Source organism: Haemaphysalis longicornis, unplaced genomic scaffold, assembly GCF_048455015.1.
Source record: "Haemaphysalis longicornis isolate Haplotype H1 unplaced genomic scaffold, Haemaphysalis longicornis Haplotype H1 scaffold_10, whole genome shotgun sequence".
In the NCBI taxonomy this organism is placed as follows: domain Eukaryota; kingdom Metazoa; phylum Arthropoda; class Arachnida; order Ixodida; family Ixodidae; genus Haemaphysalis; species Haemaphysalis longicornis.
In genome coordinates this window covers 136,842,408-136,860,793 of record NW_027526204.1, presented here as the reverse complement: position 1 = coordinate 136,860,793, position 18,386 = coordinate 136,842,408, and the positions used below count along the sequence as shown (strand labels likewise).

The 18,386-nt window shown below is 47.6% G+C and overlaps 2 protein-coding genes across 5 annotated transcripts in view; one reads left to right on the top strand and one right to left on the bottom strand.

Moving 5' to 3' along the window:
• Window positions 1–399: 399 nt before the first annotated feature.
• On the bottom strand, window positions 400–9,007 carry LOC144159411 (uncharacterized). 4 transcript variants are annotated; one of them, XR_013320292.1, is made up of 4 exons: window positions 8,930–9,001; window positions 6,962–7,115; window positions 6,503–6,700; window positions 400–608 (listed from the first exon to the last, which is right to left on the bottom strand). XR_013320292.1 is itself a non-coding variant. In XM_077690882.1 (3 exons), the coding sequence occupies exons 1-2, from the start codon at window positions 8,985–8,987 to the stop codon at window positions 6,539–6,541; spliced, it is 597 nt and encodes a 198-aa protein (XP_077547008.1). In that variant the 5' UTR covers window positions 8,988–9,007; the 3' UTR covers window positions 400–608; window positions 6,503–6,538. The 4 variants fall into 4 exon arrangements, 2 of the variants coding, with proteins under 2 accessions (XP_077547008.1, XP_077547009.1); XR_013320291.1 differs by having other exon boundaries at window positions 6,503–7,115; XM_077690882.1 differs by having other exon boundaries at window positions 6,503–7,077; window positions 8,930–9,007.
• A 513-nt stretch (window positions 9,008–9,520) lies between these two features.
• Window positions 9,521–18,386, top strand: part of LOC144159409 (acid sphingomyelinase-like phosphodiesterase 3b) — a 30,667-nt gene continuing 21,801 nt past the window's right edge. The window contains exons 1-2 of the mRNA XM_077690880.1: window positions 9,521–9,725; window positions 14,261–14,477. Of these exons, the coding sequence (XP_077547006.1) occupies window positions 9,560–9,725; window positions 14,261–14,477 (383 nt within the window). The 5' untranslated portion in view covers window positions 9,521–9,559. The remainder of the gene's footprint in view (window positions 9,726–14,260; window positions 14,478–18,386) is intronic.

Genomic DNA, 18,386 nt, shown 5'->3' with positions numbered 1-18,386 from the left:
AAAGCAAAAAATTCTGTTTGAAGTTTTCCATTTGTGGCACACCATTCTTCAGTTGGATACGTCCAAGGACACCGCAGGTTTTTTGCTAACCAATCAGTTGGTTTGCATTTTTTTTTCCACTCAGGCCGACAGGAAATTGTAAATTGAATAAAAGAATTCTATTTGTTCCCAGGACTTCGCTTAAACACATGTATCATCAGCCATTTATAGCATGGTGCAAACTGAAATGATTAACAGAAGTCAGCACGTTTAGAAGTGGTAGTGCACTGAAAATTGCACCTGATGGGAACGGGATGCGTCTTTTAGTCAGTCATTTTCAGTGTATTTTTCTTTTTTGCTTGCATGCATGGCTACATATTCAGTGGTCGCAGGTTTGCATGAAAAGTAAACAGACACAGCTGTCAAAAGATGTGGACACACTTTATTATTGAGGGTACATGGGTATTGGGTTCAGACCTTGAAATTTATTTATACTCTAACAAAGAATAACTTTAGGCAGTGCCATCCTCTTGCAGTCTTGCAGGCAATAGTTCATTGTACCCTTGTTTGCACAACGCCAGCAACCGCAGCATAGGCGTCTCTGCACTCCTTCCCGTCATGCTGCAAACCTGTAATGTTGAAAGGAAACAAAATACAGGGTACCCACAAGTGTTCTGTAATGACAAGCTTATCATTCATTGACAAGGAAACAGCATGGGTTGCTAAGGCATTTTGCTACAAAAGGCACTGAAACAGGGCAGGTTTCATGCAGTACTATTGTGGACCCATAGAACACCTTCTGTAAGAAGAGCTCGGTAGTCGTGTATACAATGCACACCAACGGTGGGACCCATTTGTGTACTTCTTTCCAGACGTGCCAGGCAGACAGGCCGAGAGATAATCGAAGCGTGTAACATTTGAAAACTGGGAGGCGATTGTGTTACATCGCCAGTACTTTGTGACAGAGTTCGCCTTCTTAACCAGTACATGCCACCAAACACAAGTGCGGCATTGAACTTGATGTTCCTCAACTCTGTTATCAGCTCGGCAGTGGTCCATAGCTGAAGTATCATGTGTGTCAAGTAAAAGGTTTTACCAGTGTTTGTCATGTGAGGGGGGCGGGGGGAAAAGGGCAAGAAAGTACGTTCGAGTGGAATGTGTTCCATCTCTTTTCTTCTGTTGATGCCAACGTTTATGTTTAGTGCACATTCCACAAAAAACTAGTTGTGAATCATCACTCGACTTGTCTGCTTCGTTCGTCCCAGTCTTTTTCGTGCTGTTGTTAAGATGACACATACCAACTCGCCCAGCTCACCCCTCTGGATATGTTACGGTTGGCTATGCTACAGCTAGTAAAATATGAGCAACCACACGTAAAGCCATACAATAAAAAAGCTTTCAAGGTGGGATTTACTGTAATAACTTCTTGTGCAAGAAGTTACTCCGGGAAGCACTCAGAATGATAAAAACCAACTTGATGTGGATAAGCCAAGTCCAATCGTAGTGCTGTTGCAAGGGCAAAAGTTTTTGGCAGCAGGCACACGAAATTGGAGAACCAAGGAGTACATGTACATCTCAGAGCAGCTCACAGGCTTCCGGCAGCACCAGGCTGCGATGAACTCCATTGCCAACGTAATGACAGAGCTAGAGCACACCCAGACAACCAGGCAGGTGGCAGCCCTCGTGCTACTTGATGCAGTGACGTAGCCAGGGGGGGGAGGAGAGCTGACCGGGCTTCAGCCCCCCCCCCCTGAAATTTTTCCGGCCATCGCCATGCTGCCTGTATGCCTGGTACGTCGCGTGTGAACAAAGCGGCATATTTTTCGAAAGTGCCACTAATGGCACTTTCCACGAAATGCTACAAAAATGCCACGAAAGTGCATGTCTACCCTTCGCATGGAAGGGAGCCGAGTCCGGCCGTGACAAAACGAAGCGCCTGAGGGGTGCGAACCGCTGAGGGATGATTTCGGAGGGGTGCAGCCCCAAAAGCGACGGCGCCTTCGGGTAAGCTCAGCGCACGGGACGCCAAAGGCATGCGTTGTATCCCTTTGTGCGAGACATGCGGCAAGACCGAGAATAATTGGCCGGCTGAGTTGTTCTCAGCAGAGGAGATTGACTCGTCCGGGAAAGCATGGAGTGGTCTGCACCACGGTCCGCACTAACTCGCGGCGGAAAAAAAGAGGGACCGCCGGCCATTGATGGTTGAAGACTGGTACAATGCAGGCCCGAAAGGGAACAGACGATCTTTGTATGTTAAGCAGAACAATGTGCAAGCGGCAGTGGCTGATCACGGCCGCTCCATCTCCTAGAAAGGGGGAGATCAAACGGCCGTGGGCACACATTCAAGACTCATGCAAGGTAACTGAAGAATGCGATGGGCTACGTAATGGGTGAAACGTGCAGTTTAGCTGAATGAATGCCGTGCGCGGGCAGAGGGCCTTTGCGATTGAGACACACCGCAAGGTACGCCCCTCTTCCTCGCGTCAGCCCTTCATTCTTCCTTTTTCACGTTTCTGTCAAGGCCCGGAGGGTTTTGTTGGAGTGGGCTCAGATTGCGCGCACTGAGTGTTGTCCCCTTCCGACGGCGATGTTGCGACAGTCAATTTCACCCCCGCGATTAGGCAGATTTGTTCGGCGGTATTCTCCCCTAACCTAGATAACTGCAAAACAGCGGGTCGACAAAAAGGGCGTGCTGCGGCTCCCCGAGCCAGCTCCAGACTTTATCCTAAATGTGAAGGCACGACGGTCACCAGCCCTGCCACAGGCAGACGGCGTCGCGACAGTAACAACGATCAGATGGCCATATTCGACCTCTATCACAACTAAAGCACCTCCGTTGCGTCCACGACCGCTTTTTCCCTGGACGGCGGCTGCCCAGAGCAGTGTATATTCAGGGGCCGGAGTCACAACGGCGATATCGAATAGTAAGTTTCTTCCAGTAACTAATGCTTACATGATCACTGATGTCTTTTGACGATGGAGGTTGCATTGTACGTTAAGTTGTGCGGTGCAGATCAATTATGCATTCTTTGATATTTAAATATTCACTTCGTAATATTTACACGATGCCACAGTACCTTGTGTCTCCGAGCTAAAAAATGTCTATCTTGTTTTATTCCGAATGCAGTATTTGCGTTTGAATTGGTAATTGAAAGCACCCACGGTGGAGCGGATAGGTGACTTTTAATGAGGGAAAATGTAAATTCAACTCCTGTAAAGGCCCAAATATTTTATTATGCACGAAGTTGGAGAGGATTACTCAGAGTGTATCGGGACAGCGTAGCATCAGTACATGAAGAATGAAATATATATTTGTTCTGGCTGCAATCCACTGCTACACCCAATTTTAAAACCATAGCAGTGTGCGCAGCGCAAGTGAAGGACTTTCGTACTGGTGGCAAAGAAGAGAGAGAGAGAGAGAAACAACTTTCGCTGAGCCCATTTCAGGTGACGCTCGCAGGCGTCAGACGGGGTGGAACCCTATTCACAAGTCCCATATGAGTTCAATAGCTCCTGGCCCCTGGACGCGAGCTCTTGCTGCGTCGACAGGTCGGGGCTGGACATAACATCTCCCATCGCTCGGGTAGGGAGGGTGCCTTTCTGGTAGAATTTTCCTTTAACGCTTCCTCGCCTTCTTTGAAGTTCTGTGGGCGCAGGACTATCGTTCTTTCAAGGCTCAATCAGTCGTGCATGACAACAGAATTTCCTAATTAAATAAACGGCCACATACAACAGGCCCTCTCAAGAGCACCAGCACACCTCTGCCAGCCTCCTCCCCTCACGCCCCCCCCCCCCACGCGCGCACACACACACACACATACGGGTGCGCGCCAATGTGATTCTTCCCGGATCCACAACTGATACATTCTAAAATGTTGCATGAAGCACATTTTGAGCAATCGTCAGCATTTCTTGAGTAACCGAAATAACCAAGGAATTATCACGGTAAACAACTTTGCAATTTTTAGCCAATCTATCCTGTCGTAGCCTGAAACCATGCTTTAGTTTGAACATCACGGTCGCTGTCAACGAAGGAAATAGTTTAACTGCGTCATTACTGTCCGCTTCATGCTAAAGCATGGTAGTCTTTGGTCTTTCTGTATACGGGGCCATGCCAATACGCATGTTTTCTTGGTGCACTCCGGGAAACAAAATGCTGACTTGTTTCGGGCATCGCACCGTGCCCGAAGGTCATGCTGGCTCTGCACAGCTGCCCAATCTTTCGTTTTCTGGTGGACCAAGAAGATTTCAAACATAATTTTCATTTCCCGCGTCTGCAACGAAAACTACAAAACTTCTGTGCGCCCTATACATTCCAGAGCCACCCATGCTCATGAACTGCAAATACTTTGTTTATCGTTTAGCTTTAAAACCGGCAGTGTGTACTCGGCTGAAAAATGGCAGCGCACGCGTCAGCTAAAAAAGTATGTCCTTTCATTAAAGTTTGAAACCAAAATGGTAGGACCGCATTATAACTCTTTCATCAGATCTCAAGACAAAATTCAAAACGTAGCAATATTTTGCTCAGCTTGCACAGAACATGCCTACCCGCAAGAGTATGGTCAGACATCGCCGTATTTGCGTTATTATTTTTTCTTGCTAAATATAAAGTTCGATACAGCAGTGAATGGCGAACTTTGCAGTGACTTGCTCTACCTCATCTGGGAGTGGTAACTAAAGGGGGTGGCTGCTCCAGAAAAGGTATAACTTGATAGTACACGCCTTCAGGCAGATTATAGGGCATTTATGCACGAAGCATTGAAAACGTGACCGCTAGGAATGCAAACCATTTGAGAACACCAAGCTCATTACAGCAGACTCTACATTTGGGTTGTGCAGAAATGTTCTCCGCCCCGATGAGACTCAAAACAGAAGCGCAAATTTAAACTGGCATGACTTAACAAATGCCGATGGCTGAATTATTCCGCTTTGCATGTGGACTAATATTGCCAGGTTCATGTAATTTTCGCCCTTAACAGCGCTGTTCTTGCGCGTGATAAGATCAATGAAGGCCCCTCTAAAATCGCGCAATCATGTTCCTTGGCGATGACTTAGGTCGTTGGGCACCAATCATCCAACAAGATCCTGTGCTGTCATAGTGAAATCACCGCCGGAAAGTGGGCGGGGATACGCCATTGCTTCAAATGTTTAATTTAATATATCGATAATTCCTTTGAAGTTTACTGTAAGACTGATATCATTGTTATCGAGACAAGGCAGTCTTTTTAATGAACCAAACATGTATTTTATCTTCATAGCCTTTAACCCTTTGAGGGTTTTTGCCGTACGTGTACCGCGGCGGTTTTCCGTCCCGCAAGGTCTCTGCCGTACGGGTACGATTTCGAGCATCCGTTTGAAATTTCGCACCATATTAACGATGCATGCTCCCTGGGAGGTGCTGCCACCTCCTGGGACTTACAAGAAGTGTTTGAAATTTGATTGTGCTACCTTCTTGCGGTGAAAAACAGAACTCTCTGGCTTCGGCGCGTTACGGCGTATGTACGTGTTACGCGTTTTGTGGTTTCAGTTTCGCCACGTGATCGCATCGACGCTCACTATCAGGGGCGGCGGAAGTTGATTTCGATCTATATTGGCGCTGCTCTTATCTTGTTTATTACCCATACTCACTAGGTATTCTTGCCCTCCTTGCTTGAAACTGAAGTAACCTAATCGGAGACTCCATTGTGGGGGCGGCGGAAGTTGATTTCTATCTATATTGGCGCTGCTATTAGCTTGTTTATCACCGGCGCGCATGAGTTATTCTCGCTCTCCTCGTTTACTGGGTTGCCTTCGAGTTCTTCAGATGCACGGCAAAGCGGCGATATGGCCCAACGAACTGCCCGCTCTGATGACACCGACCGCGATGACTCTTCTGACTCTGAGTTTACTCCTTTCACCGAGTCTGAATCGGAAGACAGCCCTTCTTCGGAAGAAGACAGCTCATTTTCGGACATGCGCTGTATGTGTGCAGACTTCGATAAGGCACTGTGCATAGACCCGTGTTTCAAGGAATACCACACTGTGAAATACTATTTAACATTTTTCAGTTCTAAGTGATGCTGACCCCAAAATACTGTTCCTGATAATTTTTTACCATTTAATCATGACTTTAGACATTTTGTCCATTCCAAATCCGCAATAAACTAATTTGACCACCAGGGAAAGTTCTTTTAAAAAAAATTCGACCCTCAAAGGGTTAAGGGCGCTTGCAAACTTCCGCGCTTTTTTTTCTATCAGGGAAAGGGGGGGGGGGGAGGGGAACAAAGGGTGCCTTCAACAACCTCCAGCACCCTGTCATCTCCCTGGCCATAAAGGAGGCCGGCATTGCGGACAAGCTGCGGGGCTCCGTCGAGGCGTTCGTGACGGGCCTCATGGCACAAAGGCAGGTAGGCAACGCCCTGTCGGTGCCTCAACCAGTGGATGTGGGCACCCTGTAGGGCACAGTCGTCAGCCCCTTACTCTTCAACATGGTCACAGTGGCACTATCAGTGGAACTATCAGTAGAAGGGCGCACAGGGTGTACCTGTCTGTGTACGCCGCCGCCGCGGCCCTGTAGGCACTAGGCCCCATGGCGGGCTGCCGAGGCGTCGTTCTGCAGCTGCAGGCACCCCCGGATGCAGTGCGGGCCAAGCTCGCCAATGTCAGCCTGCAGCTGTCGGGCACCGAGATGGAGGCGATGCTTGTTCACTGGGACACCCAGGCCTGCTGCAGGGTCACATGCCTGCAAATCGACAGCGAGCAGCTCGGGTGGAAGACCAGGGTGCGCTACCTGGGGCTCATGCTGGACCACCGAGATGGCTTCTGCCAGGCCGCCAAGCAGCTCCGTGCCAGGACCGGATGGCCACCTCGGCTGTGAGTAAGGTGGCCGCCCAAGACTGTGGCTGCTCCCAACAGACAGCCTTTGGCTGTAGGGCTGCTGATGTGTGCGCTGCCGCTGGTCACCTTGCCGAAACCAAATTGGTGGCAGTTGGAGGGTGACTACCGCAAAGGCGCCTGTGCTTGCTTTGGAGCTCACAGTGCCACAAGTCGCTGGCCAAGGCGGGGGTGTGGACAATCGGGATGGCGGTAGAGCAGCAGGCCCTGGGCCACATTGACTGGCTGCAGCGCGCCAAAGGGGGAGGCCTCCTCTGCAGTAGCTGCGCATCCACCAGCACTCGTTCATTGCTCCACCACACCACCTCAATTAAGGACTGATGCCAAAACCAACGTGCTCCATCGCAAGGAATGAAGGAAACTGGCCACGAGGTACTTTCCATTGGTTGCCACATTTGATGAGCTCATGGCAAAAATGTCTGCATACCGCGCTGCAAACCACGTGCAGCTTTGGAAGAGAGACACTAGAACTATCACAGGAGTGAAAAAGCGTGATGTAAAGATTGACAGCAAGATGCCCAAGACCCTGAAGTATTACCAGATACGTTAGTGCTGCATCCATGGGGGCATGAAGTTCGTGAGCAGCAATAATGGCGGCGTGCACATAAATTATTGCAAGTCCCTCCTTGAAAACGTTTTTGTTACATTTACCCGTGGTTGCTCATTTCTTGCTAGCCATAACATAGCTAATCTCCAGGCTCAAGCCTTACTAGTTTCACTATGCACATTGTTGTTTGGCTTGCCTGAGCACATTATCACAAAATGCGATGTATGCCTGGCTCCATTGAAAAATATAGTTTTATCGCTTGTGCATAAAGCAGCGCAGATCTATCTGTCTTGCTGGTGGAAAAAACATCTCTGTAGACAGCAAACGGGAGCCGACTGAAATTTTAAAAAGGAATTTTCACGGATGCCGGAACAGTGGGTTCAAAAGAAATTTACTGGCAGGTTGTCATGCGGTCCCAGTCGGCTAACGAGAAACAACTGCCGCGAAAAATTTATACAAGGGATTATCACGGATGCAATGAGAATAGCCACAGCCATATCAAGTTTTGTGCTATGCCAGGTAATTAGGCAAGGCTTGCGAGTTGCTCTTGCCTTATTTTGTAGGAGCCTCGCACTTACCACCTGGTAGATGTACTATCAGGCAGGCTCTGTGAGTAAAACAACAAAAAAACATTCCGGCGAAGCCACAAGTAATCGTCTACTGCAACAGGGTTTTCCGAAGGCGCACAAAAATAGAAGCGTGTCATACATTCGCTGTAAGCCCCCGCCGATTAGGTTCAGCTTTTGGATACAGCTTATTTTATTAGGCATCAAACACAGAGTATTTCATGGGAAATACAGGACAATTACATGACCTACATATGTTTCTTTCCAGTCGCAAGTGCACTTGCGACTGGAGCGGTAGAAGCGACGAGATTTCTGCCGCTTTCCTTGTTCGTTTGGTCTCGACCAATTTTTGTCGCCGCGGACAGCAATCGCGTCGCTTTTATCGCTCCAGTCGCAAGTGCGAACGGGCCTTCACACTTGCGCTGCGTAGCCACACCACATCGCAATCTAAACCCATTTTTCGTGATTCACGCCGCCGTTAAAGCATGCACTGTCCATGTCAACACAACATTTCAATCTGCTATCAGGAATTTCACGATAGGCAAGCGCTTAAGCTTATTATTTGGGGAATGTTGGAAGCGGTCTCGAAATGTTATTAGAAAGTACGCCTTGCTGCTAAGGTTGAGGCTCTGAACAGGGTGGACAAAGGGGGTGATCGTCATTTCCACAGGGACGGTCGTCATTTCAGTGCACAGGCGCAACAATACCTGCACACGCCACGCAGGAAAAATATGGAATACAATGCGATCGCTCCACGAACAAATCTGTCGTCAAAACTTGTTTTATCTCCCTTTTTTTTCCCCTGAACACTGAGTTGATGGAATGACGCACGTGGAGCGTGCACCTTCTGCAAAAGAAAAACAACCGGACCCAAAAAGTTCACGTAAAAGGAATGTTTAAAGTAAACAAGAAGGCCAAAATAAAAATAACCGAGCACTAATAACAGTGCACATGGATGCCTCACCTTTTTTACTGCGGGCAGTGGCATCTGCAGTGTGCTGAAACTCAACACACCACACCATGATGAATAACCAGATTCTTCTTGCCTGAAATATGTCTTTAACACATTTTCCCTTCAGTAGCTAACTTCTGCAATCTCAACACAAAGAAGCCCGTTTGAAGAGCAAGAGCTTTCCGCCATTTTGGCCAAGCGCGGGGACTAGGCAGACTAGGGAGGCATTCTAGCGCTTTACCGAAGACTAGGGAAAAATTTCTGGGGAGAAACAACAACTAAACAAACAAATCTAGCGCCAAAAAAATAATGACGTCATGCATATTTTAATGACGTCACACACATTGACCAATCAGCGTTTCCAGCCATTTCTCCCCCTATACGGATGTCAGTTCCGAAGTTCCGACCAGAGTTCCGAGCAGTCCGAAATGACAAATAGAGTAACTTTATGTACTCGAAATAAATAAAGAATAAATAAATTTAGCCAGAAGCCAGATTAATGTGAATAAAGAGAATAAACGGTTGTCGCCAGCTGTTGAAAAAACCCACGAAGGTTTCGCGGGGAGTGCGCGACGTTCGCGCTGCGTGGTGCCGCCAGTGCTGCTGAAACGCGTACTGAACACACACACTGAAAGTTGGCGGATGGCCAAGATTGTCGCCAGCCGACAAACAAGTCAACTTCGGCGGCTGGTCGTCAATGCACTGGCAAGCACAATGGCAATCAGAGTAGTGTTGCTGCTACTCTTTTGCGTCGCGTTGGTTCGGTTTACGTCCACTGTGTCCGTCACAAGTTCCCAAGACGATATCGGTGCGTACGTACGTGTAGATTAGAAATTGTAACTTGGTTACTTCCTGTCACCTTGGGCTCGAACCACGAGATCTGGTGTTGCTTTGTCATCTCCTGAAGGGATTTAACGTCGGGAACGTTGATCAAACACCTCTAGTATAACGGCTGAATTTCATTATAACGGCAGTATGACCTTTCGCTGGACGGGATTTGAGTCTATAGTATTAACTAACGTTTTATATGCGCACGACATTGGTTGGTTGTGCGCAAGAAGCAAATATTGCAGTCAGCGAAGAAAAGTTAGCGTCCGAGGACGAACAGACAAACCGAGCTCCTTGACACGGGTCAAGGAGCTCGGCTTAATAGGGTCGACGTGTGAACTTTGGACAGGCGTACTTGGCTAACCATAGCGAAAGTGAAAATGGTGTGAGGATTGGTAGGTAACTATACACAAAATTGGCAAACAAGTGAGCGCCGAAGCTTGAACCTTGACGCATGAAAGACACGTGAATTTTCTTTCTCTCTTACTCTCTCTCAAGCAGAAAATAAATGGTTTCGGCCTTTTAAAATCATAGCATCACTGCATAGCAAGTGCGCGGAAACGAGGAGCTGATTGCCGCAATTTTCGACGCCGTTGTAGAAAACGAACCAAAGGAGGATGTGTAAACTTATGAAGGCGAGCTTTAGGGGTTGATGCCTGGGGGGTTTCCTCTAGTCCGGGATACCCTGGCCTTCGCTGGCCACCAGGCTACGCTGGGAACCAAAGGAATTAATAAATACATTGATGTTTGTAAAGTTGCAATCTGGAACTAATCACTTTGTATCATGATATGGTGATTTCTGGCTCGGGTATCAGCGCTTTCGACTTCTTCGTCTTCTAAGAAATGCCAACCAAGCACCCAACTAACAGGAAATGAGCACAGCACCGATCAACTGCCCATTGTTTCAATTCGTACCGATAACAACTCCAGCTCTCATTCTCGGACACAAGAAGTATGAGAAATTTGTAACATTATCTGCTGTTCTCATCTTTAGAAAGGAAGAGGGCTGTTGGTCAATTAAGTGCCACTACCGCAACTGCCATTGTTACGGGTTGAATTACATGTTCAAATTTGCCGAGCAGAATCAAGAATATATAAAAAAAAAATTTGTTGACAAGAATATAAACCATTACCCTTAGCATGAGCCATTGAAGATCCTCATATTACTATGGTGTTAGATCAGTAATTGCTCTTCGGCATACTGTCACACCTATTTTTATCGAGCATGATTGTACATAGCAGGGGGCAGATCCAGGTTTTTTCTGAGGTTGGGGCCAAGGGCCCTATTCTCGACTGCACAAATTCCCGGGGAATTCAGCAATTTGCCGGAAGTCTTTTCTGATTGGCTTTCAGTTTTCGTCACGTGCTTGCCCCAGTTGACAAAGTAATTGTGTGTGCTGTCGTCATTTTGACGTTTGATGACGTATACGGGCACGAGTTCTAAAGTTTGCCTTATTTATCTTTACTGAAAGAGCATAATTCTTGGCCAGCAATGAAAAACCAGACTAAGAGCGCCAGACATTACTTTGTAGGTCTGTCTTTGCTATTCAACAACAATAATGCCTGTAATACACGGCCTCTCTGCGATTGGCTGAGAAGGCATGACGTAATTTAAACAGTTGACAGGAATGATCACGTTATGCATTGGCAACTTCAGCCTGCGTAAAAGTGACGTAATGCTACGTAACAGCTTGAAAATGGCGGCTGCTTTTGTCGCAAAATAGGGCAAAAAATTGCCCCGGCTTTCGGCGCGCGAAATATCCGCGAATTTGCAGCAGGCGCAGTTTCGCATGACGCACTGTTTAAAGCATGTTTTCTACCGAAAGAACTAATAGTTTCGACTGTTTCCAAGTCAGCAATCAGAGAGCATACAAATAACCTGCTGGAGTTTGCTTGTATGTTTTTGGCAATAAAATAAAAATTTTTTGTTTGGCGCAACCACAACATAAGAGGGCAGTACAAGCCTCTGCATGAAAAAGAGAACCCAATGCATGGCATTTGTCCACACTCTTCCTAGTAAGCTGCTGGGTCACATGATCAAACTCAAGAGAAAAATAACAAAGAAAAGTGCCTCTTTTGTTTATTACAGTGCTTATTGAAGTCGAGCTTGACGAATGAGTGAATCGGCGACATCGGTGTGCTCCGCGGTTACCAGGCAGAGCGCTTCGCTGCTCTTATGTGTCATAGAAGCGATGGTCACGGCCGTCTTTTTCTGTGATCACGCCATAAACTTGTAACATAGCAGCAGACGATGGCGTGGCGGCGGTGGCGGCAGGGAAGGTGATAACGCAACAAAGCTTGCATTGAAGCAGAGAGCCCAACTATTTTACTAAAAGTGATTGAAAGAAATAAATAGATAAGGTAAAAAATTGTTTGATGTTCTTTAGCTCAACATCTGCTTTTTGGTCGCCTTTGGATCAACGTTACTCGATCGCTTTGTGGTGTTGACGCCAATTTTGACCTGCAGAAATGTGTTTCTCTTGCCAGCCTCAGCTACGGTCTCAATTTTTATAGTACGTGCCAAGTGTTTTTATATCTTCTATGCGCAATATTTGATACCTTAATTGGTTGCGATATTTATGAGTGAAGCGTCAAATTACACTGCAGGTCGTCATAGCTATAGGTGCTTCACGTCACTGATTGCTTACGTTGTGCTTACGCAAAAAAACATGGCAAATTGCCTGCGAATTCGTGCAGTCAAGATTAGGGCCCCATCTTCGCTCAGGGGTAATGATGACAATGATGGTGGTAATGATGATGATGATGAGGAAGATAGTAGCCTTTTTTTTTCACCGAAATTTCGGAAAACAAAAAGATACAAGAAACAGAACAAAATTATCAACTAGACTTTTTGTACGACCTGAGGGGTCATCTTGGGGGGCACAGATTCAAAAATTAAAGGTTGGGGGGGGTCAGGACATTCGGGCCCCCCTCTGGATCCGCCAATGGCACATAGCATTTCACCATTACAGGCCATGACAGGTGGACTTCCATCGCTGGAGTGCATTCAGTGATGGCAACGGGCAACATTTCACAAGTTTAGTGGGCATGTTACTTGGCTTGAAGCCGCGTGTTTTTGCATTTGGTAAAAGTAAGGGTGTGCTTTCACACATTTGGACCAAATGACTGAACAACAGTCCATGAAAGAATTTGCCCGCTCACATGGCTGGTTCATCTTGTAGGCTGTTTGATGTACCACTGCCTTAAAAGAGAGAAGCACTCCCTCAGACCTCATTTGAGATGTGTGTTTCGAAGAGGAAGAGAAAGCATGCATTCACTGTGAACACTAAAACAAGTTGCGTCAGTCGATACCACTTCGTGACCCCATGCGGCACACCGAACCGGCTCGCCGCGAACAAGTGTGCAAGGGTGCGGGGGAAGGAGGACCAGTTTGTCTCCTTCCTTCGCGTCACCCTCTCCTCGGCCAGGGGAAGGCCTCCTTTCTTCCCTGGAGCTTACCTGCGGGACGAGCGCGCATTCCGCCGGGAGTCGACTGGGCGATTTCGTTGGAATCGGTTGGCTTGGCAGTGCCTACTCCGAATGCCCCGATGACGGTGAACCCAGTTGGCTCCACAGACTCTGCTGAAAGATTCGATTCGGCCCTGATCAGTCACACGGGATGCCTCCCCTGCTCCCGCGGCCGTGATATCGAGGTCCGAGTCCCGCGGCTTGAGCGAGCGACAGGAGCCACTGTCTCCCCGCAAGTGATAGTCGTGTTGCCTGGTATATGCCGTGTATCTGCCAGGCAATAAAGCCTCACTTTGGATTGCCGGAGCCTGTCTACCGCATGTGAGTACCCGAACCTGTGCGTGAGTCTTTGGATTCCGCAGGGGTAGTGTACGGCGCGTAGCCTTCTCTAGCGAAGCTAGCCGGGGTCCTCTACTATCCTGTACATTAGCCCACAAGCCATAGAAATTCTGTGGGGAAATAAAATACAGTGCTGCTTGGAGCTGTTCAGAACTGCTCTGAATGGACAAATAAAACAGACCAAGAAGCCTCCTTGTTACCTGGGTGGTCCACTGGTTACAAGTTTGTCTCACTGCAAAGCCACCCTAGGTCCATTTTCTTCTTTTTTTTTTTCTTTTTTAATTTGGACTATGATATGTTCTACTCGAGTTTGTTCCCTGATCCAGGAAGCTTGCTTCCTGTCTCTGAACGTTACTTCCCAGGGGCTGTTGAGCCGAGCTAAGTTTTCTTTCCATTTGTTTAGTAAGGCACCAAGTGTGTGCCGTGATGCCACATTTTTAGAAGAACTTTTTACTGCCAAGTGCAAAGTCATAATCTGTATATTCATAAAATTTATTGTTAATGTAATTGAAAGGGCTGGTGAACAATTTCGTACTCGATGTGTTTCTTAGATTCCATTCAGAATTACTTGTGGTCTGCCTAATGGCAAGTTTTCGGTGCTCGCAGTTTTTCGGGGCTGCTGCTTCAAACAGTGTATGGTGCAGGTCTTTGTGATCATTTGGTCAACACACACGGGAGGATTTTCCGTGCCTACCCTCTTTGTCGCAGGCTACTTCTGGCATGTGACTGACTTCCACGTGGACAAGAACTACTCGTCGCGAGGAAGCCGCGAGCTGTCCTGCCACCTCCGTGCCGGCGAGACTGGCCCGGACTATATCGGAGTGTATGGGGACTTCCTGTGCGATGCTCCCAAGCTGCTTGCCCAGTCGGCCGTCCGAGCCATGGAGCAGTTCAAGCCGGTGGTGGACTTTGTACTGTGGACGGGGTGAGCAGCTGTTTGTGATTGCTGCCAGTAACGACGACCCTGGGCATTCAGGCTTCCTCTGTAGGCATGTGCATGAACTGAAACGACATTTCCATGTGGAATATATTGTGTTGACGCAAGTTTGCATGCTGTGCAAGTCTAAGCGCTTGATGGTATAATTTTTATAACATCAAGCACCTCACGAGCTTCATCACTTAACAACCCGCCGCGGTGGCTCAGTGGCTAAGGCGTTGTGCTGCTGAGCACGAGGTCATGGGTTCGATTCCCGGCCGCGGCGGCCGCTTTGCTGATAGAGGCGAAAAGCAAAAACGCCCGTGTGTACGAGATTTCGGCGCACGATAAAGATCCCCAGGTGGTCAAAATTAATCCGGAGCCCTCCACTACGGCGCGCCTCATCGCCTGCGTTGCGTCGGCGCGTTAAACCCAACAATCAATCAATCGGTTCATCACTTAACATCATTTAAGCAGGTTCTGATGCTACAACTGGTGGTAAGGTTTGCTTCAGTATCCATTTTGCTTGAATGTTGCATTTTTATACACGTGTAGTCAGCACATTTACACCAGTGGTCGCAAGAGCTGTGATCTTCTTTTCCTATCAGGCCTTTATTTACGAACACCTTAGCAAAGGTCGTGAAATTACTGGTGCAGTCATTTACACGACCAGTCTGGCTGTCAGCCACCGTGCCGAGGAATCACATGGGTATTTTCTACTCTTTCTCCTAGGTGTCAGCACCACACTTGCTTGAATAAGTGGGTGCTTCCTCTTTACGTTGGTGATGCGATCCTTTGCGTAACGAAAAAATGAAAGCGAAACAAGGGGCAAACTGCCAGCTTTAATTATTCGTTGCTAAACAAACAAAGCGTCATTTGCTCTCAAACAAATGCAAAAGAACTCTAAAACAAAAAGTATCCCAGCCTTTAACACTCCTGCCCACGGGAAGAGCAGTGATTTCAGGTAGTCTGTCTAGCAAATAATTTTTTCCCCAGTCGCAAAAAAAAATATGTGTACTATGAGTGTAGGGTATTGAAACGTGGAAGGGCAATTTCCTTTGCAATGGTAATTGTTTCAAACAAGATATTTATGTGGAAGAGAAAGGAAAAACAGCTGTACAGAAAAAGTTTGTGACAAACACAAAAAAAATATGCAAAAACGTCAATGTTGCTACACACAAAAAATTGAAAATATACATTTTGTACACATACTAGCAGGGTACAATGCGTGCAGATATGAAATGCCTAACTGTAAAGTTTCTTGACTTACAAAAAATAAAAAAAATTAGCTCTGGTGGGTTCCGTGCTACTGGGGAAAGCAGTTCCTTGAACTTGTGAAACCTAGGTTGGCTGAACGTACATCGCAGAAAACATTGGTTTTCTGCTCCACTGTTCTTTGTTCATAGCACAATCTACAGTTTCGATGCTTCTGCATTTTTGGGGGCTTGTGTTGAACAGGGTTGTCAGGTTCCTGGCTGGTTTTATGCACTTTCGCTTTCCATACTAAAATCCAGTGAATAAAAGTTGTCCTAGAAGTCAGTGCTGCTAATATCGTGCAAAAATTCGCGTGTAGTCTTGTCCAAATCTAGAAATGCAGCGCTCCCACAACATGGTCGCCTGCAATGTCGACACCATTGCCGTATCTTCAGAGCGCCCGTCACATGACTCCGGCGGTGCTTTAGAAAATTGGCGTTGCACGGAAAAACAAAACCAAGTAGGATGTAAGTGTTTCTACTACTCAGTGGATGGCACCAGCTGTTAGAGCCCAATCGGAAAGTGCCAAATTCGAATGGAACAGTGTCAAAATTTGAACTTGAAAGCGTCGATAAACTAAGATCGATTTGAATAGGTGTGAGCTGGAAAGTGATACTAATTACCGTATTTATTCGAAAATAGGTCGAGCACGAATATAGGTCGACCCCCTAAAAATTGAAGTCGCCGAAAAAAAAAATAATATATTCGATTATAGGTCGACCCATACTTTTAAGAAAAAAACTTGAGGAAACTTTTTAAAACTCCCATTTATTTACAACGCGGTCACCTCACTGGTCGGAGCCACACAATGCGTCGTCGTCGGAACTTGCGCCGCAGTTCATTACCCACCCCCGCCCCCGACTGGCTTTGAAGGCTGAACGGCCAATCCCGCCTCGCAGCGCTAACTGTTGAGCTTTGGTCTGAATATCTTCGCAGGACACTCGGTGTCCTTTCGCACGCTTCTCTTCCACGTGCAGCCGGAGTTTTTTCTCGAGAGCATTGTGCCTCCCACCACGAAACGCACGACGCAGTCCCCTACAAGCAAAAAGTTCGTCCCGCTGTTTCCGCCATCCCCTGATCAGCTTTTCATTAACGACTAACTCTCGCTGAGCGGCGCAGTTGTTCAAGTTCTCAGCAAACAGGATCACCCGCCGCTTAAAGTCCGACGTGACATCGCGAAATGCGCACGAGAAAAACGTTGTGTGCGGAAATCACAACGAAGCAAACACAAAGAAAGCGCATGAAACGGAGAACGGGAGATAGTAGAGACAGGTAGAGACAGCGAGCGAAGCAGGCAACGCCGTTCCGTTCACGAGGTGGTTACGCTAGGTGGCGAAAGTCACCTAGCCAAGCCAAAGACACCAAGCCAAGCCAATCTGGCTCTCTAGCCAGTACGTAAGCTCGCTCGTGTCCGGTTCGGCCGCAGGTAATGCGCGATAGCCGGCAGTGACTGTGGGTGGTTTTCTTACGCTGATTGTTTTGTTATTTTTTCCTTTATTTTCTTGCCTGTCTTTGTTCTAGATGCTCCGCGCTGCCGCCTCAAATTGAGGAGCGCCGGGCGCGACGGAGAAACGGATCGCTCGTTGCGCCCGCCATTTTTGATCACGACTATAGGTCGAGGTTCTTCGGTCACGATTATAGGTCGACCCTCAATTTTTAAGCACATTTTCGGAAAAAAAAGGTCGAACTATATTCGAATAAATACGGTACACGCAATCTTTGTGTGTGGGAATTTTACGAGTTTAAAGGGGCCATGCAGGCAAAATACAAGTTTGTTTTATACTGTAGCGACACCATCGCCATCTTCATCATGAGCGCCACAATCACCATCAGCTGTGCCTGGCCAGGTGAGGAGGGCCACCATGGAGGAAAGAAAAGTTTAGGAGGGAGCGTCACGTGACAATCGTGAAGCCTAGTCATAAAAAATAAAAAGGAAAGACTGATGGGAGGTGTTCTATTCACGTGACAGGCAAGCGGTAGTTCTTTGCGTCTCATGTGGCCCTTCGCCGACGCTGCGTGCGTGCGTCTATCCGTTTGGTTGCCGGGCCGTCCGCGTATTCGAGTTTCGGCGACGAGTCGTTGCGCGCAGCTCTGCCTGCAACCCGAAACGCGCAGCGGCCTGATCGTGCGGGCAAAGTGGTCGGACGGGAGAGGCAGAAAACATCTTTGTTTACTGAGCTTTCGGACCCGTCGAAGTTCACGCCGCAGTCGGAGAGTTGTGTGCCGCCGTGCAGAAGTGGAAATGATCTTTTCAACTTTGCCGCTCAGGCAAAGTTGAAAAGATCAACCATCTCAACCGTTTCTTTAACCATTTATTGGAAAGGCGCAGTCAGTCCACAATTCAGCAAGGTCCCTCCCAGGCGTAATCTAGCATTCGTATTTTTTTTTGTTTTTTTGTTTTTCATATACGTATCGCACCGATCGAGCGGTCCTCAGCGGACAAACAGCCGGAGTACTGCTTGCGACGCGAGGTGGTCACACCCAACATAAGGGTTCTGAACCCTTTGTTTTCCAGTGCACTGAAGTAGATAAAAACGTACCATCACGCCGGAGCACCGGAAAGGCGCACGTATGCAAAAGCGCGCGCGAAACCAAAGCTAGTCTCACCACCTCCCCGCCAACACGACACTCGTTACGCGCGATAACTCAGCAGAATGCCAAACG